Genomic DNA, 24,722 nt, shown 5'->3' with positions numbered 1-24,722 from the left:
ACAGAAATTGCTAAAAGGTAGTGAAGAGGTACATATTTAATTGAAAAGGCTAATGGAATGTTGGCCTTTATCTCAAGGGGGATGGAATATAAAGGAGTGGAAGTTATGTTACAGTGACATGAAACTCAGGTTAGACCACAGTTAGAGTACTGCGTCCAGTTCTGGGAACCGCACGCAAGGATATATTGGCCTTGGTGCAGCGCAGATTCACCAGAATGATACCTGGGCTAAAAGGGTTAAATTATGGGGGTAGGTTGCATAGACTAGACTTGTATTCCCTGGAGTACAGAATATTAAGGGGTGATCTCATTGAAGTGTTGAGGATGATTGAAGAAGTTAATAGGGTAGTTAGAGAGAAACTATTTTGTCTGGTGGGAGAGTCCAGAACAAGGTGGCATAACCTTCAAATTAGAGTTAGGCCATTCAGGGGTGATGTCACAAAGCACTTCTTCACACAAAGGGTCGTGGAAATCTGGAACACTCTTTCCCCCCGCAAAAGCTGTTGTGTCGAATGAAAATTTCAAAACTGAGATTGATCGATTTTTGTTAGGCATGGGTATTAAGGATTATGGAACCAAGGTGGATAGATGGAGTGAAGACACAGATCAGCCATGGTCTAACTCACTGGCACTAGGGGCTGAATGATCTACTCTTGTTCCTATGTTCCTTGGGATGCTGCATTTAAGTCCTCATTTACTACACAAGGTGGCAGTCTTTTCCATAATTTTAATGTGTGAAGTCGACACTCATTAACTCAACAAAAATTGTATCGGAGGTGAAATAAAGTGTAGCTAGAGAAAACAAAACCAGAAAATAGTAGAAACACTCAGCTGCTCAGGCAGCATCTGTGCAGGGAACAAACAAGGTACTATTTCAGGTTTTGTCAGGACTATACAATACAGATGAACGGCATTTAAAAAGGAATGGAACAAGGGGTAAAGGGAGGAAAGAAAACATGAACACATACTCAGGAAAATAAATAGAATGACCCCGTAAAGTGCCTCAGTGGAAAACAGGAAATGTTTAATGACAAAAGTGATAGAGACAATAGACATAATGACAGAAATCATAGAAAAGACATATAGGAGACAGAGATTGTGTGAATAGCTAAAGGGATGGGCAGGTGAAAGGGAATCATGAACAACTGGCATATGCAGCAGGCTCTAGTGAGCCAGGAGGCTATAGGAAAAAGTAAGTCGACACTGAGGGTGCAGTCCTGTGTTCTGAGGGGGGAGGGGGTAGTGTGTGTTGGATTCCCTCCCCGCTACAACCCGCTCATTCTTCCCATTGCCAGAAATGCAGGCACACTCATCCCAAACTGCCAGCACTCCTTGCTGAAGAGAAAATGGAACCGACAGCTAAGATCTGAACTTGTTAGGTGCTGGTGCTGTGAGGCAACAGTGCTAACCACTATGCCAGCACGGTGGCATAGTGGTTAGCACTGTTGCCTCACAGCGCCAGGGACCCGGGTTCGAATCTGGCCTCGGGTGACTGTCTGTGTGGAGTTTGCACATTCTCCCCGTGTTTGCGTGGGTTTCCTCCGGGTGCTCCGGTTTCCTCCCACAGTCCAAAGATGTGCGGGTTAGGTTGATTGGCTATGATAAATTGACCCTTAGTGTTAGGGGGATTAAATACGTGGGGTTACGGGGATCGGGTGGGATATGTGTCAGTGCAGGCTCAATGGGCCGAAATGGCCTCTATCTGCACTGTGGGGTTTCTGTGATTCTGTGAATATGCCAGAGGGCTGCAAAGTGCCCAGTAGAAAGATAAGCAACTGGTCCTCGAGGTTGTGTTACGCTTCAATGAAACTGTGGAAAAGGCCAAAGACAGATACGACAATGGAACAGAAGATTAAAGTGGCAAATTACAGGAAGTTCGGGGTCGGACTGGTGGACTTGTCACCCAATTTGAATGCTTTGCTGAACACTTCTGTTCTGACTGCAAATGTGACCCTGAGCTTTCTGTCACTTGCCACTTCAATTCTCCATTCCAGTCCTACTCTCACCTGTCTTTGGCCTTCTCCACTGTTCCAGTGAAGCTCAATACGAGCACCTCATCTTTCTACTAGGCACTTTGCACTGGCCTTAATACAGTCCCCACCACTTGTAGTGACCATTCGTGCAAATGCAATAGGCCCGCCATACGCATTGGCCTGTGTAGCAAATTTTTTTTTTTTTTTTTTTTTTTTTAAAAAGCAGAGCACTATCTCTCCACCTCACTCCTGCTCCCAGCCACTGTACAATAAAGCCGTTAAATATCATGGTGCAATTCCCGTAGAAATGTATAAAGTATTTATATTAAATTCTTCTACATGCTTTTTTTAAACGTAGGCTTTAACCTGGTTGGACAATATGCCCCACAGAACCAGATGCACCAAATCTCACTCAATAGGAGTGGCAGTCACTTGGAGTTTCTTTTCGTCTCTGTTTTTAATTACATTTGTGGAAAACATTCCTGGCTACAGACAAGCTGTGCGAGGTGGAAATTTTTCGCCTTATTCGGCTACGGTGAGCTGAATGGGGCTGAAGTACGCAGCGATCTGGTCAGTTTCACCATTACAGCAGATAAATGCAGCTCCAGTTCAGCAGGCTGCAACTGAAGGCATCTTACATCTTTGTTACTTGTTCATGAGCAGCAATCGCAGGAGTTCTAGAGACCACTGAAGTGACTGAAGGCAGCAGGGCTGCCTGAAAGGACTTAATGACAGATAACGCACATTAAAGAGGTGCGAACAGTTGCGTGAACTGCCCAAAATAGTCGACACAATTAATATGTTTTAAGTGGTGCCTTTGTAATTGATGCCTACAGCAATGGCAAATGGTTAGCACCAGTTGCCCGATATAGGTGGCTGTCCAGGATAATCGGAGACGGTGTAAGTGGTGGGGGTTACAGTGACTTTCACAACGTCAAACCGGAACTGTAGGTTCCATTTTCTCTCTAGCAGGAAGTGTGGGATGGGTTTCCGGCAATGGAAAGAAGGAGTAAGTTGGTGCTCGGGGTGGAGACTTAACACCTGTGCCAGAGGGGTGGGCTGCAGCCTGGGTGTCTACCTGCTTTTTTCTTCAACCAGGGTCCTGGATCACTGGAGCCTGTACTGCTTTGCCAGTTTTTTCATGATTCCCTTTAACCTGCCCTGTCTCTTTAGCTATTCATGCACTCTCTATTTGGTATACGTCTTTCATTTCCATGATTTTGTGCCTCATCCTCAAATCACTTCTGCCATTTAACCATTTTCTGTTTTCCATTTAAGCATTTTACAGAAGAGTCTGGCCCGGAGTTTGTGGTTGTAAATGATGGCGAAACTGTCATCAGGATGGATTGGGGAACGTTACTTAAAGGGTTGATGGTGGATAGGCAATGGCAAACATTTAAAGATCGCATGGATGAACTACAGAATTTGTTCATCCCTGTCTGGCATAAAACTAAAACAAAAAAGGTGGTGCAACCATGGCTAACAAGGGAAGTTAGGGATAGCATAAGATCCAAGGAGAGGACATATAAATTGGCCAGAAAAAGCAGCAAACCTGAGGATTGGGAGCAGTTTAGGATTCAGCAAAGGAGGACAAAAGGATTAATTAAGAGGGGGAAAATAGAGTATGAGAGTAAGCTTTCAGGAAACATAAAAACTGACTGTAAAAGCTTCTATAGGTATGTGAAGAGAAAAAGATTGGTGAAGTCAAGCGTAGGTCCCTTGCAGTCAGAATCAGGGGAATTTATAACGGGGAACAAAGAAATGGCTGACCAATTCAATACATACTTTGGTTCTGTCTTCACAAAGGAGGACACAAATAACCTCCCAGAGATGTCAGGGAACATAGGGTCTAATGAGAGGGAGGAACTGAATGAAATCAGTATTTGTAGGGAAATGGTGTTAGGAAAATTGATGGGATTGAAGGCCGATGAATCCCCAGGGCCAGATAATCTACATCCTAGGGTACTTAAGGAAGTGGCCCTAGAAATAGTAGATGCATTGCTGGTCATCTTCCAAAATTCTATAGACTCTGGCACAGTTCCCATGGATTGGAGGGTAGCTAATGTTACCCCACTATTTAAAAAAGGTGGTAGAGAGAAAACTGGTAAGTCTGACATCGGTAGTGGGGAAAATTTTAGAGTTCATCATGAAAGATGTAATAGCAGAGCACTTGGAAAACAGTGACAAGATCGGACAAAGTCAACATGGATTTACAAAAGGTAAATCATGCTTGACTAATCTACTGGAATTTTTTGAGGATGTAACTGGTAGAATAGATAAGGGAGAACCAGTGGATGTGGTGTATTTGGACTTTCAGAAGGCTTTCGATAAGGTCCCGCATAAGAGATTAGCATGTAAAGTTAAAGCACATGGGATTGGGGGTAAGGTACTGACTTGGATAGAGAACTGGTTGGCAGACAGGAAGCAAAGACTTGGAATAAACAGGTATTTTTCTGAGTGGCAGGCAGTGACTAGTGGGGTACCGCAAGGATCGGTACTAGGACCCCAGCTATTCACAATATATATTAATGATCTAGACGAGGGAACTAGATGTAATATCTCCAAGTTTGCGGACGACACAAAGCTGGGTGGGCATGTGTGTTGTGAGGAGGATGCAGAGAAACTCCAGTATGATTTGGACAGGTTGGGTGATTGGGCAGATGCATGGCAGATGCAGTATAATGTGGATAAATGCGAGGTTATCCACTTTGGTGGCAAAAACAGGAAGGCAGATTATTATCTGAATGGCAATAGATTAGGAGAAGGGGAAGTGCAACGAGACCTGGGTGTCCTTGTGCACCAGTCGCTGAAGGTAAGCATGCAGGTGCAGCAGGCGGTTAAGGCGGCAAATGGTATGTTGGCCTCCATAGCGAGAGGATTAGCGTACAGGAGCTAGGATGTCTTGCTGCAGTTGTACAGGGCCTTGGTGAGATCACACCTTGAGTATTGTGTGCAGTTTTGGTCGCCTTATCTGAGGAAGGATGTTCTTGCCATGGAGGGAGTGCAGCAAAGATTCACCAGACTGATACCTGGGATGTCAGGAATGACATATGAGGAGAGATTGGGTCAATTGGGCTTATATTCGCTGGAGTTTAGAAGAATAAGAGGGGATCTCATTGAAACTTATAAAATTCTAACAGGACTAGACAGACTAGATGCAGGAAGGATGTTCCCAATGGCGGGGGAGTCCAGAACCAGGGTTCACAGTCTAAAGATAAGGGGTAAGCCTTTTAGGACAGAGATGAGGAATTTCTTCACCCAGAGAGTGGTGAACCTGTGGAATTCTCTACCACAAAAGGCAGTTGAGGCCAATTCATTAAATATATTCAAGAATGAGTTATTTATATTTTTTAAGGCTAAAGGTATCAAGGGATATGGGGAGAATGCAGGGACAGGGTACTGAATTTGGGTGATCAGCCATGATCTCATTAAATGGCGGAGCAGGTTCGAGGAGCCGAATGGTCTACTCCTGCTCCTACGTTTCTATGTCAGCATTTGCCATCATTACTCTTGTGAATCTGACAGCAACCTTTGGAGTCCGCACATGTGCAGTTAAATGAGAAAATCCAGAAGTTGATGTCAGTGATACCCTGCTGCTCCATAGGGCACGCTGTTTAAATCCCTGCAGATGGCAGCCTTTACTAATCACTGAACATTTTAAAAATTTGTTCATGGGATGTGGGTGTCGCTGGCAAGGCCAGCATTTATTGCCCATCCCTAATTGTCCCTCGAGAAGGTGGTGGTGAGCCGCCTTCTTGAACCACTGCAGTCCGTGTGGTGAAGGTACTCCCACAGTGCTGTTAGGGAGGGAGTTCCAGGATTTTGACCCATCGACGATGAATGATCGGCGATATACTTCTATGTCAGGATGGTGTGTGACTTGGAGGGGAACTTGGAGGTGGTGGTATTCCCATGAGCCTGCTGCCCTTGTCCTTCTAGGTGGAAGAGGTCGCAGGTTTGGGAGGTGCTGCCAAAGAAGCCTTGGCGAGTTGCTGCAGTGCATCATGTAGCTGGTACCCACTGCAACCACGGTACGCCGGTGGTGGAGGGAATGAATGTTTTAGGTGTTGGATGGGGTGCCAATCAAGCGGCCTGCTTTGTCCTGGATGGTGTTGAGCTTCTCTAGTATATTTGGAGCTGCACTCATCCAGGCAAGTGGAGAGTATTTCATCACACTCCTTACTTGTGCTTTGTAGATGGTGGAAAGGCTTTGGGGAGTCAGGAGGGGAGAGACTCGCCGCAGAATTCCTGGCCTCTGACCTGCTCTTGTTGCCACAGTATTTATGTGGTTCAGTTAAGTTTCTGGTCAATGGTGACCCCCCAGGATGTTGGTGGTGGTGGATTCATGGAGTCATAACGGCACAGAAGGAGGTCCCCCCGTGCAGGTTCCCTGTAGAGCAATCCGGTCAGTCCCATTCCCCCACTCTATCCCTGTAGTCCTGCAAGTTTATTTCCCTCAAGTGCCTAACCAGTCTCCCCTTGAAAACATTGAGTTTCTCCGCCTCCACTACCTCCGCTGGCAGTTAATTTCAGGTCATAACCACTAGCTGCGTAAAAAAGTTTCCCTCACATCCCCCTTGTATCTCTTGCCTAAAACCTTAAATCTGTGTCCCCTAGTCCTTGTACCACCAACTAGGGGGAGCAGACTTTCCCCATCTAGCCTATCCAATCCCATCATAATCTTGAACACCTCTATCAAATCACCCCTCAACCTCCTTTGCTCCAATGAAAACAAATCCAGCTTCTCCAACCTGTCCTTGTAGCTAAGATCCCCCATCTCCTCTGCACCCTCTCAAAGGCTTTCACATCCTTCCTAAAGTGTGGTGACCAGAACTGGATGCAATACTCCAGTTGTGGCCTAACCAGCACATCATAAAGGTTCAGCATTTGTACTCAATACCTCGGTTTATGAAGCCCAAGATCCCATATGCTTTGCTAACCACTCTCTCAATATGTCCTGCCACCTTCAGGGACCTATGCACATTAACTCCCAGGTCCCTCTGTCCCTGCACGCTCTTTAAAACTATGCCATTAAGTGTATATTGCCTCTCCCTGTTCCTTCTGCCAAAATGCATCACCTCACACTTCTCTGTATTAAATTCCATCTGCCACTTGTCTGCCCATTCTGCTAGCCTTTCTATGTCCTGTTGCAGTCGATTGGCATCATCCTGTGTTTGCCACACCCTCAAGTTTGGTGTCATCGGCAAATTTAGAAATTCTACTCTGTATTCCAATATCCAGATCATTTATATATATCAAAAAAAGCAGCGGCCCCAGCACTGATCCTTGGGGAACACCACAGTCTACCATCCTCCAGTCTGAAAAACAGCCATTTACCACAACTCGCTGTTTTCTGTCCTTAAGCCAATTCCTTATCCAAGCTGCCACTGACCCACCTATTCCATGAGCTGCAATTTTGTTAACCAGCCTTCTATGTGGTACTTTGTCAAACGCCTTCCGAAAATCCATGTAGACAACATCCATTGCATTCCCTTCATCAATTCTCCCTGTTACTTCATCAAAAAATTCAATTAGATTAGTCAAACACGATCTGCCTTTTACAAATCCGTGTTGGCCCTCCTTAATTAGCTTAAACCTCTCCAAGTCCCTGTTAATTTTTTCCTTGATTATTGTTTCTAAAACTTTACCCACCACTGATGTTAAACTGATCAGCCTGTAGTTACTAGGATTGTCCTTACACCCTTTCTTGAACAATGGTGTCACATTTGCCACTTTCCAATCCTCAGGCACATCTCCCGCATCTAGGGAAGATTGGAAAATTATGGGAAGCCCTTCCACTATCTCCTCCCCCAAATCCCTCAGCAACCTGGGATGCAAGCCATCTTGACCAGGCAAGTTGTCTACTCTTTCTAGTACATTCGGTGACGGTAATGCCACTGAATGTCAAGGGGCGGTGGTTAGACTCTCGCTTGTTGGAGATAGTCATTGGCTGGCACTTGTATGAAACGAATGTTACCTGCCACTTATGAACCCAAGACTGAACGTCTTCTTGCATGCGGGCATGGACTGCTTCATTATGTGAGGAGTTGTGAATGGCACTGAACACTGTGCAGTCATCAGCGAACATCCCCATTTTTGACATTATGTTGGAGGGAAGGTCATTGATGAAGGAACTGAAGATGGATGGGCCTAGGACACTGCCCTGAGGAACATCTGCAGCGATGCCCTGGGGCTGTGATGATTGAGCTCCAACCACCACAACCATCTTCCTTTGTGCTAGGTATGACTCCTGCCAGCAGAGAGTTTTCCCCCCCCCCCTGTGATTCCCATTGACTTCAGTTTTACTAGGGCTCCTTGATGCCTGACTCGGTCAAATGCTGCCTTGATGTCGAGGGCAGTCACTCTCACCTCTGGAATTCAGCTCCTTTGTCCATGTTTGGACCAAGGCTGTAATGAGGTCGGGAGTGGAGTGGTCTTGGTGGAACCCAAACTGGGCATCCATGAGCAGGTTATTGTGCCGCTTGATAGCACTGTCGATGACACCATCCATCACTTTGCTGACGATTGAGAGTAGACAGATGGCGCGGTAATTGGCCGAATTGGATTTGTCCTGCTTTTTGTGGACAAGACATACCTGGTCAGTTTTCCGCATTGTCGGATAGATGCCAGTGTTGCAGCTGTAATGGAACAGCTTGCCTAGAGGCGGGGCTAGTTCTGGAGCACAAGTCTTCAACACGACAGTCGGGATGTTATTCGAGGCCCCTAGCCTTTGCTGTATCCAGTGCGCTCAGCCATTTCTTGATATCACGTGGAGTGAATCGAATTGGCTGAAGACTGGCTTCTCTGATGGTGGGGCCCTCAGGAGTAGGCAAATATGGATCATCCACTCTGCACTTCTGGCTGAAGATGGTTGCAAACGATTCAGCCTCGTTTTTTTGCACTCACGCGCTGGGCTCCATCATCATTGAAGATGGGGACATTCATGGCGCCTCCTCCTCCAGTTAGTTGTTTTAATTGTCCACCACCATTCACGGCTGGATAGCTTTGATCTGAGCCGTTGATTGTGGGATCGCTTAGCCCGGTCCATAGCATGCTGCTTCCGCTTTTTAGCATGCATGTATTGCAGCTTCCCCAGGTTGGCACCTCATTTTTAGGTATGCCTGGTGCTGCTCCTGGCATGCTCTTCTGCACTCCTTATTGAACCAGGGTTGGTCCCCTAGCTTGATGGTAATTGTAGATTGAGGGATATGCCAGGCCATGAGGTTACAGATTGTGGTGGAATACAATTCTACTGCTGCTGATGGCCCCGGCGCCTCATGGATGCCCAGTTTTGAGCTGCTAGATCTGTTCTGAATCTGTCCCATTTAGCACGGTGGTAGTGCCACACAACACGATGGAGAGATGCATCTGCGACAGGTAGATTGGTGAGGATGAGGTCAAGTAGGTTTTTCCCCTAGTGTTGGTTCTCGCCACTTGTCGCAGGCCCAGACTGTTGGCTATGTCCTTCAGGACTCTGCCAGCTCGGTCAGTAGTGGTGCTACCAAGCCACGCTTGGTGATGGACATTGAAGTCCCCCACCCAGAGTACATTCTGTGCCCTTGCTATTCTCAGTGCTTCTTCCAAATGGTGTTCAACATGGAGGAGTATAGATTCATCAGCTGAGGGAGGGCAGTAGGTGGTAATCAGCAGGAGGTTTCCTTGCCCATGCTTGACCTGATGTTATGTGACTTCATGGGGTCTGGAGTCAATGTTGAGAACTCCCAGGGGCACTACTTCCTGACTGTATACCACTGTGCTGCCACCTGGTGGGACGGGACATACCCAGGGATGGTGAGGGAGGAGTTTGGGACATTGGCTTCAAGGTATGATTCTGTGAGTATGACTATGTCAGGCTGTTGATTGACTAGTCTGTGTGACAGCTCTCCCAATTTTGGCACATGTCCCCAGATGTTGAAGAGGAGTTTGCAGGGTCGACTGGGCTGGATGTGCCGTTGTCGTGGGTCTGGAATCACATATGAGCCAGTCCAGGTAAGGACTACAGATTTACTTCCCTAAAGAACATTAGTGAGCCAGATGGGTTTTTACAACAATCCAATAGCTTATTTAATTAACTGAATTTAAATTCCCTGGCCTAGAAATTCGGTGGGCTGCGCCACCAGTTAGCGCCCAAAGAGGGCACTTAATGGCTTTAGCGCCACTGGCCACGCTCCCCGCAAAATTTAGCGGGGCGCTAATGGCGGAGTTAGTCTATAGCGCTGCGCCGCCACCGATGAAGTCATCGGTGTGCGCAGCGCCCCGCTACCGCCCCGATCGCGATATTGGGTCACGCCCCCCGCTGTAACGCCGGTCGCAATCTGCGACCGCTTCAGGGGGGCCGACCTGTGGTGGTAGTGGCGCTAATTAAAGGGGAGGTGCGGGGCGGCCATTTTTTTCGCTGGCCGCCTGCCAGCACCTCCTCAAGCCGCCGTCCCCGGCCTCCTGATCCCTCCCAGCCCCCCCCTCCCCACCCACCCCGGGCAGTGCCGGCTGTGTCCCAAGAGCCGGGCACTTCTCCTCTGTGCCGGGCTCTTTTGCCGGCACTCGCGATCGGGGATCGCGCTGGTGCAGACCCCTCCCCTTTAAGAAGGGGAGGAAGGCCTGCAGTACCGCAGCGCGCCGTGCCGCAGCATGTGGCGCTGCGGCACATTGCGCTGCGATATTCAGTTTCAGCGCCCCAAGAGGGACGCGGGGCGCCTCGAGCAGCGCCCCGCTTCCGTTTGGGGCGCTGAAACTGAATATCGCGCTAGCGCAAGCGACTCCATCCGGAGCGGAAATTCCGGCGCCCAGGCAAGCTTGGGGCGCCACCGAATTTCTAGGCCCCTAGCTGCTGTGGTGGGATTTGAACTCACATCTCTGGATCATCAGTCCAGGCCTCTGGATTACTAGTCCAGTAACATAACCACTATGCTACCGTTCCAAATAGCATTGCCCTCAAGAAGGTGGTGGCGAGCCGCCTTCTTGAACTGCTGCAGTCTGTGTGGTGAAGGTGCTGGTAGGGAGGGAGTTCCAGGATTTTGACCTAGTAACGATGAAGAAATAGCAATATAGTTCTAAGTCAGGATGGTGCGAGACTTGCAGGGGGTGGGGTGGGGGGGGAGAAATTTGCAGGTAATGGTGTTCCCATGCGCCTGCTGCTCTTGTCCTTCTAGGTGGTAGAGGTCGCGGCTTTCGGAGGCGCTGTCAAAGAAGCCTTGGCGAGTTGCGACAGTGCATCTTGTGGACGGTACACATTGCAGCCACGGTGCACCGGTGATGGAGGGAGTGAATGTTTAAGGTGGTGGATGGGGTGCCAATCAAGTGGGCTGCTTTCTCCTGGATGGTGTCGAGCTTCTTGAATGTTCTTGGAACTGTAATCGTCCAGAGCAGCGGCGGTAGGTGGGCGGACCTGCGAGGGAACGAGGCGGCTGAGCGGCGGCAGTTGAAAAGCAGCTCCGAGACCAGGTAGGCATACCACTCTCCGGGCTCAGAGGGAGGGAGAGAAGTAAAAAGTAATTGAAGTGTGACGTCACCAGAAAGCAGGTAGGTGATTGGTTGGTGAGTATTTCTCTCTTTTTAAACTTTAACTCTGTGGTCTATAGTTACTAAGGTCTCTCTGGTGTAACGGGGACTGTTGGTAAACCATTTAACTGTAGTGCAATTGGTGGGATTGATTTAATTAATTGAAATTAAATTAAATCAAGGGTAAGTCATGGCAGGACAGCCTGGCCACATGGTATGCTCCTCCTGCGCTCCGTGGGAACTCAGGGACACTTCCTGTGTCCCTGACAACTACGTGTGCAGGAAATGTATCCAGCTGCAGCTACTGACAGACCGCATTGCGGCGCTGGAGCTGCGATTGGATGCATACTGGAGCGTTCACGATGCTGAGGACGTCGTGAATAGCACGTTTAGCGAGTTGGACACACCGCAGGTAGAGAACGGGTGACCAACAGGCAGAGTACTAGGCGCAGGCAGGTAGTGCAAGGGTCCCCTGTGGACATCCCCCTCGCAAACAGATACACCGCTTTGAGTACTGTTGGGGGGGGGGGGGGGGGGGGATGGCTTATCAGAGGAAGGCAGCAGCAGCCAACTTCCTGGCACCAGGGGTGGCTCTGCTGCACAGGACGGGAGGAAAAAGAGGGGTAGAGCTATAGTAATAGGGGATTCTATTGTAAGGGGAATAGATAGACGTTTCTGAGGCCGCAAACGAGACTCCAGGATGGTGTGTTGCCTCCCTGGTGCAAGGGTCAAGGATGTCTCAGAGCGGCTGCAGAACATTTTGGAAGGGGAGGGTGAACAGCCAGTTGCCATGGTGCATATAGGTACCAACGATATAGGTAAAAACCGGGATGAGGTCCTAAAAGCTGAATATAGGGAGTTAGGAGGTAAATTAAAAAATAGGACCTCAAAGGTAGTAATCTCAGGATTGCTACCAGTGCCACGTGCTAGTCAGAGTAGAAATAAAAGGATATTTCAGATGAATACGTGGCTAGAGGAATGGTGCCAGGGGGAGGGATTCAAGTTCCTGGGACATTGGAACCGGTTCTGGGGGAGGTGGGACCAGTTCAAACCGGATGGTTTGCACCTGGGCAGGGCTAGAACCGATGTCCTAGGGGGTGTGTTTGCTAGTGCTCTGGGGGAGGGTTTAAACTAAAATGGCAGGGGGTTGGGAACCTGAGCAGGGGGACAGAGGAAAGGGAAACAAGGATAAAAGCAAAAGAAAGGAAGGAGAAAAACAAAATGGCAGTCAGAGAAATCAACGGTTTAAATCAAACATGGCCACAGTAAATAATAATTCTAATAGGTCGAAGAGCGTTAAAAAAATAAGCCTGAAGGCTTTGTGTCTTAATGCAAGGAGCATTCGTAATAAGGTGGATGAATTGGCTGCGCAAATAGAGGTAAACTAATATGATTTGGTTGGGATTACAGAAATGTGGCTGAAGGATGGCCAAGGCTGGGAACTCAACATCCAGGGGTATTCGATATTCAGGAAAGATAGGCAAAAAGGAAAGGGAGGTGGGGTAGCATTACTGGTTAAACAAGGGATTAACACAATTGTAAGGAAGGATATTAGCTCTGATGATGTGGAATCTGTATGGGTAGAATTGAGAAATACCATGGGGCAGAAAACGTTAGTGGGAGTGGTATATAGACCTCCAAACAGTAAGGTGGAGGTCGGGGATGGCATTAAAAGGGAAATTAAAGAAGCGTGCAATAAGGGCACAGCAGTCATCATGGGTAACTTTAATCTACATATGGATTGGGCTAACCAAATTAGTAACAATACTGTGGAGGAGTTGTTCCTGGAGTGTTTACGGATGGTTTCCTGGACCAATATGTCGAGGAACCAACCAGAGATCAGGCCATCTTAGGCTGGGTATTATGCAACGAGAAAGGATTAATTAGCAATCTTGTTGTACGAGGCCCCTTGGGTCGGAGCGATCATAATATGATCGAATTCTTCATTAAGATGGAGAATGAAGTAGTTGACTCAGAGACTAGGGTCCTAAATTTAAATAAAGGAAACTACGATGGTCTGAGGCACGAGTTGGGTAGGATTGATTGGGGAATGGCACTCAAAGGGTTGACGGCGGATAGGCAATGGCAAACATTCAAAGACCGCATGGATGAACTACAGAAAATGTTCATCCCAGTTTGGCACGAAAATAAAACAAAAAAGGTGACTCAACCGTGGCTAACAAGGGAAATTAGGGATAGCATAAGATCCAAGGAGAGGACATATAAATTGGCCAGAAAAAGCAATAATCCTGAGGATTGGGAGCAATTTAGGATTCAACAAAGGAGGACAAAGGGATTAATTAAGGGGAAAATAGAATATGAGAGAAAGCTTGCAGGGAACATAAAAACTGACTGTAAAAGCTTTTATAGATATGTGAAGAGAAAAAGATGGGTGAAGTCAAGCGTAGGTCCCTTGCAGTCAGAATCAGGGGAATTTATAACGGGGAACAAAGAAATGGCAGACCAACTAAATGCATATTTTGGTTCTGTCTTCACAAAGGAGGACACAAATAACCTCCCAGAGATGCCAGGGAACACAGGGTCTGATGAAAGGGAGGAACTGAAAGAAATCAGTATTTGTAGGGAAATGGTGTTAGGGAAATTGATGGGATTGAAGGCCGATAAATCCCCAGGGCCTGATAATCTACATCCTAGGGTACTTAAGGAAGTGGCCCTAGTAATAGTAGATGCATTGCTGATCATCTTCCAACATTCGATGGAATCTGGAACAGTACCCATGGATTGGTGGGTAGCTAATGTTACCCCACTATTCAAAAAAGGTGGTAGAGAGAAAACGGGGATTACAGACCGGTAAGCCTGACATCGGTGGTGGGGAAAATGCTAGACTCCATTATAAAAGATGTAATAGCAGAGCACTTGCAAAACAGTGACAGGATCAGACAAAGTCAACATGGATTCACAAAAGGTAAATCGTGCTGGACTAATCTACTGGAATTTTTTGAGGATGTAACTGGAAAAATAGATATGGGAGAACCAGTGGATGTGGTGTATCTGGACTTTCAGAAGGCCTTCGATAAAGTCCCACATAAGAGATTAGCGTGTAAAGTTAAGGCACATGGGATTGGGGGCAAGGTACTGACTTGGATAGAGAACTGGTTGGCAGACAGAAAGCAAAGAGTTGGAATAAACGGGTTCTTTTCCGAGTGGCAGGCAGTGACTAGTGGGGTACCGCAGGGATCGGTCCTTGGACCCCAGCTATTCACAATATATATTAATGATCTAGACAAGGGAACTAGATGTAATATCTCCAAATTTGCAGACGACACAAAGCTGGGTGGGCGTGTGTGCTGTGAGGAGGAGGTCGAGAAACTCCAGGATGATTTGGACATGTTGGGTGATTGGGCAGAAACATGGCAGATGCAATAGAACGTGGATAAATGTGAGGTTGTCCACTTTGGTGGCAAAAACAGGAAGGCAGATTATCTAAATGGCAATAGATTGGGAGAAGGGGAAGTGCAACGAGACCTGGGTGTCCTTGTGCACCAGTCGCTGAAGGTAAGCATGCAGGTGCAGCAGGCGGTTAAGAAGGCAAATGGTATGTTGGCCTTCGTAGCGAGAGGGTTTGAGTACAGGAACAAGGATGTCTTGCTGCAGTTGTACAGGGCCTTGGTGAGATCACACCTTGAGTATTGTGTGCAGTTTTGGTCGCCTTATCTGAGGAAGGATGTTCTTGCCATGGAAGGAGTTCAGCGAAGATTCACCAGGCCGATACCTGGGATGGCAGGAATGACGTACGAGGAGAGATTGGGTCGACTGGGCTTGTACTCGCTGGAGTTTAGAAGAATCAGAGGTGATCTCATTGAAACTTATAAAATTCTGACAGGACTGGACAGACTAGATGCAGGATGTTCCCGATGGTCGGGGAGTCCAGAACCAGGGGACACAGTCTAAGGATAAAGGGTAGGCCATTTAGGACAGAAATGAGGAGGAATTTCTTCACCCAGAGAGTGGTGAACCTGTGGAACTCTCTACCAGAAGGTGGTGGAGGCCAGTTCATTAAATATATTCAAGAAGGAGTTGGATATATTTCTTAAGGCTAAAGGGATCAAGGGGTATGGGGAGAAAGCAGGGACCGGGTACTGAATTTGGATGATCAGCCATGATCGCATTGAATGGCGGAGCAGGCTCGAGGGGCCGAATGGCCTACTCCTGCTCCTATCTTCTATGTTTCTATGTAAGTGCAGAGTATTTCATCACACTCCTGACTTGTGCTTTGTAGAATACCCAGCCTCTGACCTGCTCCTGTCGCCACAGTATCTATGTGGCCGGTCCAGTGTGACCCCCAGGATATTGATGGTGGGGGATTCGGTGATGGGAATGCCGTTGAATTTCAAGGGGCAGTGGTTAGACTCTCTCTTGTTGGAGATAGCCATTGCCAGCCACTTTTGACTATTTATTTTCCTGAGTATGTCTGTTTTTTTACCTTTTCCTTATTCGATTCCTTTTTAAATACTGTTCATCTGCAATATGTTCCAGTTCTGATGGGGAGTCCATACCCAAAACATGAAGTTGTTTATTCTCTCCACAAATGCTGCATGATAAGCTGAGTGTTTCTAACATTTTTGTTTTTGTTTGATTTCCAGCACCTGTATTTTGCTTTTTTGTAGCTGGATAGAACTGCAGGAAGGAGCGGTATCTCCCAATTCTAAACCGTGGGAAGACGGAAGTCATTGTCTTTGGTCCCCGCCACAAACTCTGTTTCCTAGCCACCAACTCCATTCCACTGTAATCCGTCTGTGAACTAGATCCAAATATTGCCTCACATGGTTAGCAGCAGACCTTTTCTCAGCATCCAAACTGGAAACATGGACTGTGCAGTTACTGAAACTTTCAACAGCCAGCTAAATAATTTAAACCAGAAATTTTACATTTCTTACAATGTTTGCGGTTTATTAATATTTAACAAGCCTTTATGTAGATAAAAATTGTATTTCTGGATCTAAAGCCATTATCATCTCAAAGTGTAAATATTACAGGAAGTATTTCACAGCAGGATTTCAGACAAGATAAAAATAAGTTCAATTCTGCCTTATGCAAGTCAGGTTTGATATTGGGTCAGTATGCATTCAGTGCCTATACAGTAAATTTACTGTTTTTTAAACTTGTTCTTGGGATGTGGGCGACACTGGCAATGCAGTATTTTTTCCCATCTCTAGTTGTTCTGAAGGCATTAGAGTCAACCATTGTGTTTTATAGTGAAATAAGCTATCAGCAACGTCATTCATTATCAATCATGTAGTCAACAATGCCAGTCTACTACTCTCTAGCTACTTACATTTTCTGCTTCAATTCTTGACTTGAATGCTAGTCTAACACTTAAAGGAGTATCCTCTTGAAAATCTTCCACTTCTCCAAATTTCTAGAGAAACCAAATAAAAGACATTTTTTTTTTAAGTCAGACAGTATAAAAAAAATCTCACTTTATCTAAAACCCTATGAACACCAGTTTATTACTGCCAAATAATGAAGCACAAACTAGGTGACAGGTCACAGAACTAGTTTTGGAAACTTCAACATCGATTACAGCTAAATCTTTCTGTGACTTTAAAGAGTGTTACTGAATCTTTATTGTCCTTAGTTCTTTTTAAAACATCTGTATGCTCATTCATGGCAATAGGCATTTTGCCACTATTACAGAATTACTGATCAGTTCTTTCATACTAAGGGAGGGGGGCGGGCCTGAACAGAGAAGTGTAACCTATTAATTTGTGGTTTAAAAATATCCTGGGGTGGAGGGTGGGCTTTAAATGGTACTTAATTTATCATACCAGAAGTAAATACAGATTTTCATTCATTCTGATCAGGGGAATGAGAAAATAGGCAAAGTGCTTAAATGGTGTTCCTTAACTTAAGCATCCAAGTGGGTAAATGTTCTTCATTCATTATTCTGTACAAACAGGACTCTGCTTGCATAATAAACAAGGACAAAGATGGACCCATAGACATGTAACAAATGCTGTTGGACAGCATGTGCTGATCCCGAGGAGCTCAATTTAAACTGTATTTAGAGATATACACAGTATACTTCATGCAGCAGGCTGTTCATCAATGTAACATTCTAAAAGAGGGAGACTCACTATCATTTCAAACACCAAATGATTTAAAAACCAATGGTAACATTTTTTGTTCAGCTTTTTTATTTTGCAATGTAATTATTTTCCTATAGTTTTGTTTAAATATTTAGCAGCTGATGATAGCAATCCCATAAGGGGACATTGCTTGGAGGAGTTATTGGGCTCAACTTGATAGAATGGAATTAAACACAGCTGAAGCTAAACTCCAGTTGGGTTAATGACTATTCCCACTGGCATTAATCAGATCATTTACGCTGTTTAGCTCACTAATTCCTCTACGACAGCATCTCTATGGGACATCAGCATTCACTGATGTAGCAAAATCATGGCAAAAAATCCACAGAAATAGATCGTAGAGAATAAAAGATATTGGCGCGTAATTTGCAAAGGTGTTCTTCACTGGCCCCGAAGAAAGCTGCCCGCAGAGATCTCACGATCTCGGTGGCGAGACATTTGCCTTTTTGATGTTCAATTGATTGCAGCACTCGGTCATGGGGATTCCCAGTGAAGAGCTGCTGTGACGTCAACAAGCTGTCTAAGCAGCCAATCACATTGAAGAGTTCTCAGACAGCAAAGCAGGAAATGAGAAGCTGCTCTTACCCAGACTTTTAAAAAAATGTTAGAGAGCGCAAAATAAAGATTGGGACTTTCACATGGGGATAACGTAAAAGCTGCAAGATCATGAGCTAACTTTAAAAAAAATTAAAGTTAAAAAAAAATTGTAATCATCATAATGGGGGAAATTTGACATTCCACAAATAAAAAGATTCCTTTTTCAGGGCCATAAAATTTGTTGAAGCCCCAGGTACACCTAATCCAACAAGGCCTGGCATTTAATGGGGTATTTAACAGCGATATTACCGCAGAAAAGCCCAAATTTGTGTCAGTTTCTCTGATTACACTGATTGCCAGCTATGGGGACTGTTCCACCGTGCAGCCTGTGTCGGAGCAGTGAATGACTGACTGCAAACTCCAGGATTTCCGTCTTTAGATGTGCACGTGCTAGATCCTGAAGTTACGGTCAGTTTCAGCAGGGTAACGATGGCGAATTCCAGGCCAACAAATTTAATCAAAATTCACTGTAGCATGATTTTGAAATGGGATCCTGACGGCAAAACTCCCTCTTTAAAACTGTCCCAAGAAACAAATAATTGCTCTGGCATAACACTACTCTGAATGTTCATGAGGTTCCTTCCCTCTTGGATGGCAAACACACCATATAGTCATATCATGAGTGCAGTGAATACTGCAAAGGCTATGGGCCGCAAAAACATCCCAGCTGTAGTGCTGAAGAACTTGCTGCTCCCCTAGCCAAGGTGTTTCAGTACAGCTTCAACACTTGCATCTATCCAGCAAAATGGAAAATTGTCAAGGTGCAACCTGTCCACAAAATGCAGAACAAATCCAATTCGGTCAAAAATGATGAAAGGATTAGTCAACAATGCTATCAAGCGACATTTACTCAACAATAACCTGATTTTCAATACTCAGTTTGGGGTCTGCCAGAACACTTTGGCTCCAGACCTCATTGCCGCTTTGGTCCAGACTCCAACCCGAGCTGAATTCTAGAGGTGAGGCAAGAACAATTGCCCCCGACATCAAGGTAGCATTCGACCAAGTGTGGCACCAAGGAGCCTTGTAATATTAGTCAATGGGGATTGGGGGGAAACTTTCTAGTGGTTGGTGTCATACCTGGCACAAGGCAAGATGTTTGTGGTTGTCAGAGGCCAATCATCTCAGCCCCAGGACATCACTGCAGGATTTCCTCAGGGCAGCATCCTAGGCCCAACCACCTTCAGCTGCTTCATCAATGATCTTCCCTCCATCATAAGATAATGAAGCAGCTCATAGCCACATACAGCAGGACCTGGGCAACATCCAGGCTTGGACTGGTAAGTGGCAAGTAACATTCAAGCCACTCAAGTACCAGGCAATGACCATCTCCAACAAGAGAGAGTCTAACCATCTCCCCATGACAATCAATGGCATTAACATCACCGGTGACCAGAAACTCAACTAGATCAGCTCCTAGAGTACAGAAGAACGTAGGAATAGGAGTCGGCCATTTAGCCTCTCGAGCCTGTTCTGCCATTCAGTGAGATCATGGTTGATCTGTGACCTAATTCCATATGCCCGCCTTTGCCCCATATCCTTTAACATCCTTGGTTAACAGAAATCTATCAACCTCAGATTTAAAATTAACAACTGACCTAGCCTCAATTGCTGTTTGCAGAAGAGTTCCAAACTTTGCATGCAGAAGTGTTTCCTAACTTCACTCCAGAAAGGCCTGGCTCTAATTTTTAGACAATGCCCCCGAGTCCTAAGACTCTCCAACCAGTGAAAATAGTTTCTATCAGTTCCCCTTACTAAAGTGAGAACTTTGATCAAATCACCCCTTAACCTTCTAAATTCTAGGGAATACATCCTTTGTGTAATCTCGCCTTGTATTTTAAACCTTGGAGTCCAGGTATCATTCTGGTACGCTGCACTCCCTCCTCGGCCAATATATTCTTCCTAAGGTGCGGCACCCAGAACTGCTCACAGTACTCCAGGTGTGGTCCAACTGGGGCTTTGTATAGCTGGAACATAACTTCTACCCCCTTGTATTCTAGTCCTCTAAATATAAAGGGCAGCATTCCATTAGCCTTTTTGATTATTTTCTGTGCCTGTCCATTACATTTTAATGATCTATGTACATAGACCCTTAAAGTCTCTTTGGACCTCCACTGTTTCTAGCTTTTCACCATTTAGAAAGTACTCTCTTCTATCCTTTTTATGTCCATAGTAGATAACCTCACATTTGCCTACATTGAAATCCATTTGCCAGTTTTGTCCATTCACTTAATCCATCAATATCTCTGTAATTTTAACATAGAAACAAGGAGCAGCAGTAGGCCATTCGGCCCCTTGAGCCTGCTCCGCCCATTCAATGCGATCATGGCTGATCATCCAAATTCAGTACCCTGTCCCTGCTTTCTCCCCATATCCCTTGATCCCTTTAGCCTCAAGAAATATATCCAACTCCTTCTTGAATATATTTAATGTATTAGCCTCTACTGCCTTCTGTGGTAGAGAATTCCACAGGTTCACCACTCTCTGGGTGAAGAAATTCCTCCTCATCTGTCCTAAATGGCCTACCCCTTATCCTTAGACTATGACCCCTGGTTCTGGACTCCCCGACCATCGGGAACATCCTTCCTGCATCTAATCTGTCCAGTCCTGTCAGAATTTTATAAGTTTCAATGAGATCCCCTCTCATTCTTCTAAACTCCAGCGAGTACAAGCCCAATCGACTCAATCTCTCCTCATATGTCATTCCTGCCATCCCAGGTATCAGCCTGGTGAATCTTCGCTGAACTCCCTCCATGGCAAGAACATCCTTCCTCAGATAAGGTGACCAAAACTGCACACAATACTCAAGATGTTGTCTCACCAAGGCCCTGTACAACTGCAGCAAGACATCCTTGTTCCTGTACTCAAACCCTCTCGCTACGAAGGGCAACATGCCATTTGCCTTCTTAACTGCCTGCTGCACCTGCATGCTTACCTTCAGCGACTGGTGCACAAGGACACCCAGGTCTCGTTGCACTTCCCCTTCTTCCAATCTATTGCCACAAAGAAAATAATCTGCCTTCCTGTTTTTGCCACCAAAGTGGATAACCTCACATTTATCCACGTTATATTGCATCTGCCATGCTTTTGCCCAATCACCCAACCTGTCCAAATCATCCTGGAGTTTCTCGGCATCCTCCTCACAGCACACACACCCATCCAGCTTTGTGTCGTCTGTAAATTTGGAGATATTACATCTCGTTCCCTTGTCTAGATCATTAATATATATTGTGAATAGCTGGGGTCCAAAGACCGATCCCTGCGGTACCCAACTAGTCACTGCCTGCCACTCGGAAAAAGACCTGTTTATTCCAACTCTTCGCTTTCTGTCTGCCAAGCAGTTTTCTATCCAAGTCAATACCTGTTATATCCGTGTATCTTAATGTTGTGTCCTTCAATAATCAGACAACAGACTGCAGGGAACGATTAACAGGTGTTTACTGAATGAGGGTTACTCTAGAACTCGGGATCCACACATCAAGGTCCCCTGGCATACTGACAGCTGTTCTCTTCTGGATGAGAATGCTGGCAACAGTGAGTCGCTATGTGCTGGCCATCCCTTCACCGTCAAATCATATACCCGAAACAGTGTCGGGTCATTTCGGGTCTCCTTCTCTATACCAGCGTTAGTTACTGGCAAGCATTCAATTATAGCCGAATGAAATATTTCGACAGGATTCACTGCTGGTGCTTCCTCCGCAGTAGGCAGTGGCAGGCGTGATAGCCCATCAGCGTTTCCATGCTGTTTCGTGCCCTTATACTCGATTTCATATTGGTGCGCCCCTAGAAAAAGGGACCATCTTTGTAGCCGTTGCGCAGTCATCACCGGATCGCCCTTCTTTGGATTAAAGATGGAGACAAGTGGTTGGCGGTCAGTCAGCAAGGTGAACTTCTGCCCGTGCAGATAGTGATTGAACTTTTTCACTCCAAACACTAGGCTGAGGGCCTCCCTGTCAATCTGGGCGTAGTTACACTCGGCTGAGGTTAGTGACCGAGACGCAAAGGCTACTGGCCTCTCCGAGCCGTCCGGGAATTTGTGCGACAGCACCGCTCCAATGCCATAGGGTGATGCGAATTGGTAGTGCTGGGTTGAAATGAGCCAACACCTCTTTTGATGTGATCAATGCTTTGCTCTTCTGGAAAACTCGTTTACATTCGTCACTCCACTTCCATGGTACCCCCGTTTGCAGTAGGGTGTGCAGTGGGTGTAGTACGGTAGACAAATTCAGCAAGAACTTATGGTAGTAGTTCACCAGCCCGAGGAACGACCTCAGTTGTGACACATTTTCCGGTGCTGGAGCCTTGACTACTGCCTCAATCTTTTCAGGGGACTTATGTAACCCCTCTTTATCAATAACGTGGCCACAATACGAGATCTGCTTCTGGAAAAACTCGCATTTGTGGCGATTAGCTCGGAGCCCATATTCCTTCAAGCTAGTGAGCACCTGCTCCAGGTTGGCGAGGTGATCACTGTCATTTTCGCCCGTGACCAGGATGTCGTCCAAATAACACTGGGTCCCTGGAATCCCTTGCAGGGCTTGTTCCATTGCCCTTTGCCAAATAGCCGGAGCTGATGCTACCCCGAACACCAGCCGGTTGTATTGGTAGAGACCTTTATGGGTGTTGATCGTGAGGTACTGTTTCGAGGCTTCTTTCAACCTCCATTTGCAGGTACGCCTGGGCCAGATCAATCTTAGTGAAGCGTTTCCCTCCAGATAGCGAGGCAAAAATATCTTCAATCCGCGGAAGCGGATATTGTACAGTGTGAAGGACTGGGTTCACTGTCACCTTAAAGTCCCCACAGATGCGAACCTTCTTTGGTTCCCCAGGCATATTACTCAATGACCTCTTCATTACAGGAATGATGGGTGTAGCCCACTCACTCCAGTCCACTTTGGACAGTACTCCTGAACGTTCCAAACCTTCCAGCTCTGCTTCGACGGCTGGGCGGATCGCATAAGGTACCGGTCTGGCCTTAAAAAACTTTGGGCTTGCATTTTCCTCTATTTTGATCATCGCTGTTATGCCTTTTAGTGTTCCGAGTCCCTGCTGGAACACTTCTTGTGCGTCAGTTAGCATTTTTGACAGTCGTCCAGGTGTGACGTCGTCATCCTTTTTGGCATCTACAGTCAGTGCTTGTATGGCATGCCAATCTAGCTGTATCTTCCGGATCCATTCACGTCCAAGTAGTGGTGGTCCTCCATCTGGCAATACATATAGGTCCATTTTTGGTGTTTCCTTGCCGTTATATATAACGTTCACCCTTATTTTTCCGTTGGGGTAGACTTTTTGCCCCGTGCACGTCTTCAAGACAATCTTTGTATCTCTCAAGGGTATATGTGAGAATAGCCGCTTGTAGTCCCTTCGGTTTATGACTGTTAGGGCTGATCCTGTGTCCAATTCCATTTTCACGGACTCCTGCTATCTTGAGCGTGACCCAGATAGTTTGGTGATCCTCCGTTTTGATCACATTATGTAGTTTCAGACAACCCAGCTCCTTGCTCCCGGAGTCTGTATCACTTTTCTGTTCATCTGAACTACTCTCCGTTACCTTATGTACCTTCTTGTAATTCTCCTGTGGAGATTTCTTGCTGCTGGTTTTCTTTCCCGACCTGCAGACTCTTGCTATGAGCCCTACTTTTCCACACTGTCTGCACACTTTGTCCTTGAACCAGCAATCATTATGGTCGTGTGTTGTTCTGCTGCAGCAATAGCACTTCACTGTTCCGTATGACATTTCATTTGTGCCATATTCTTGCGGTCTCCGTTGTATCTCTGCAGCGCCCCGTGCTGCTGCTTCGTGTGATACTGCAATGCTGAAAGCCTTGTCCAGCGTAAGATCCTTTTCTGATAGAAGCCGTTTCTGGGTTCCTTCACTTTGAAGCCCACACACAAACTTGTCCCTTAAAGTATCTGCTAGTCCCGTTCCAAACTGGCAGTGTTTCGATAGCTGGCGCAGTTCCGTTAAATACTCAGCATTACTTTCATCTTTATGCTGGTTCCTTTTGTGAAACTTAAATCTTTCTATCAGCAGCGGTGTGGGGTTTAAGTGGTCCTGTAGGATTGACACTATGTTTTCAAAATCCTTTTCTACTGGCTTCTCTGGGGTTACTAGGTTTCGTAGTAAGCCATACGTTTTTGCACCCATTGAATTCAACAATACCAGCGCTTTCTTGTCATCTGGCACTTCATTCGCCTTGCAGTATACTTCTATGCGTTCGACATTTGTCGTCCAATCTTCGACTTCATTGTCGAACGCTGTGATACTGCCACTCTTCGGCATTTTTGGGTGTGGTTAGACTGGCTTAAAATGGTGTCTCCCGCATTTTCCTTTCTTCCCCACTGCGGCTTAAAATGGTGTCTCCCGCGCTGCTGCCAACGCCACTCTTGGCGGTCCTCGTGGCAAATGGCGACGCCCTGTGGGTTTCGTGCGCTGCTCCTGCGCTGCTGCCAATGCCGCTCTCTGCGGTCCTCGTGGCAATGGCAGCGCCTCGCATTTTCCTGCGCGTCTCTCTCCCCCGTTGACGCCGCTCGGTCCTGAACAC

The 24,722-nt window shown here is 46.3% G+C and overlaps 1 protein-coding gene across 7 annotated transcripts in view; it reads right to left on the bottom strand.

Moving 5' to 3' along the window:
* Positions 1-24,722, bottom strand: part of rbm27 (RNA binding motif protein 27) — a 211,438-nt gene that overhangs the window by 54,219 nt on the left and 132,497 nt on the right. For all 7 annotated transcript variants that reach the window (XM_085995831.1, XM_085995832.1, XM_085995834.1 and 4 more), the window contains one exon: positions 16,767-16,850. In XM_085995831.1, coding sequence (XP_085851957.1) covers positions 16,767-16,850 — 84 coding nt within the window. The remainder of the gene's footprint in view (positions 1-16,766; positions 16,851-24,722) is intronic.

The sequence above is a fragment of the Somniosus microcephalus genome, chromosome 8 (genome assembly GCF_052327205.1).
Source record: "Somniosus microcephalus isolate GS21.2 chromosome 8, FLI_Smic_1.0, whole genome shotgun sequence".
Lineage (NCBI taxonomy): Eukaryota > Metazoa > Chordata > Chondrichthyes > Squaliformes > Somniosidae > Somniosus > Somniosus microcephalus.
The sequence above is the reverse complement of the archived record's forward strand: the minus strand, read 5'-3'. Positions and strand labels throughout refer to the sequence as shown.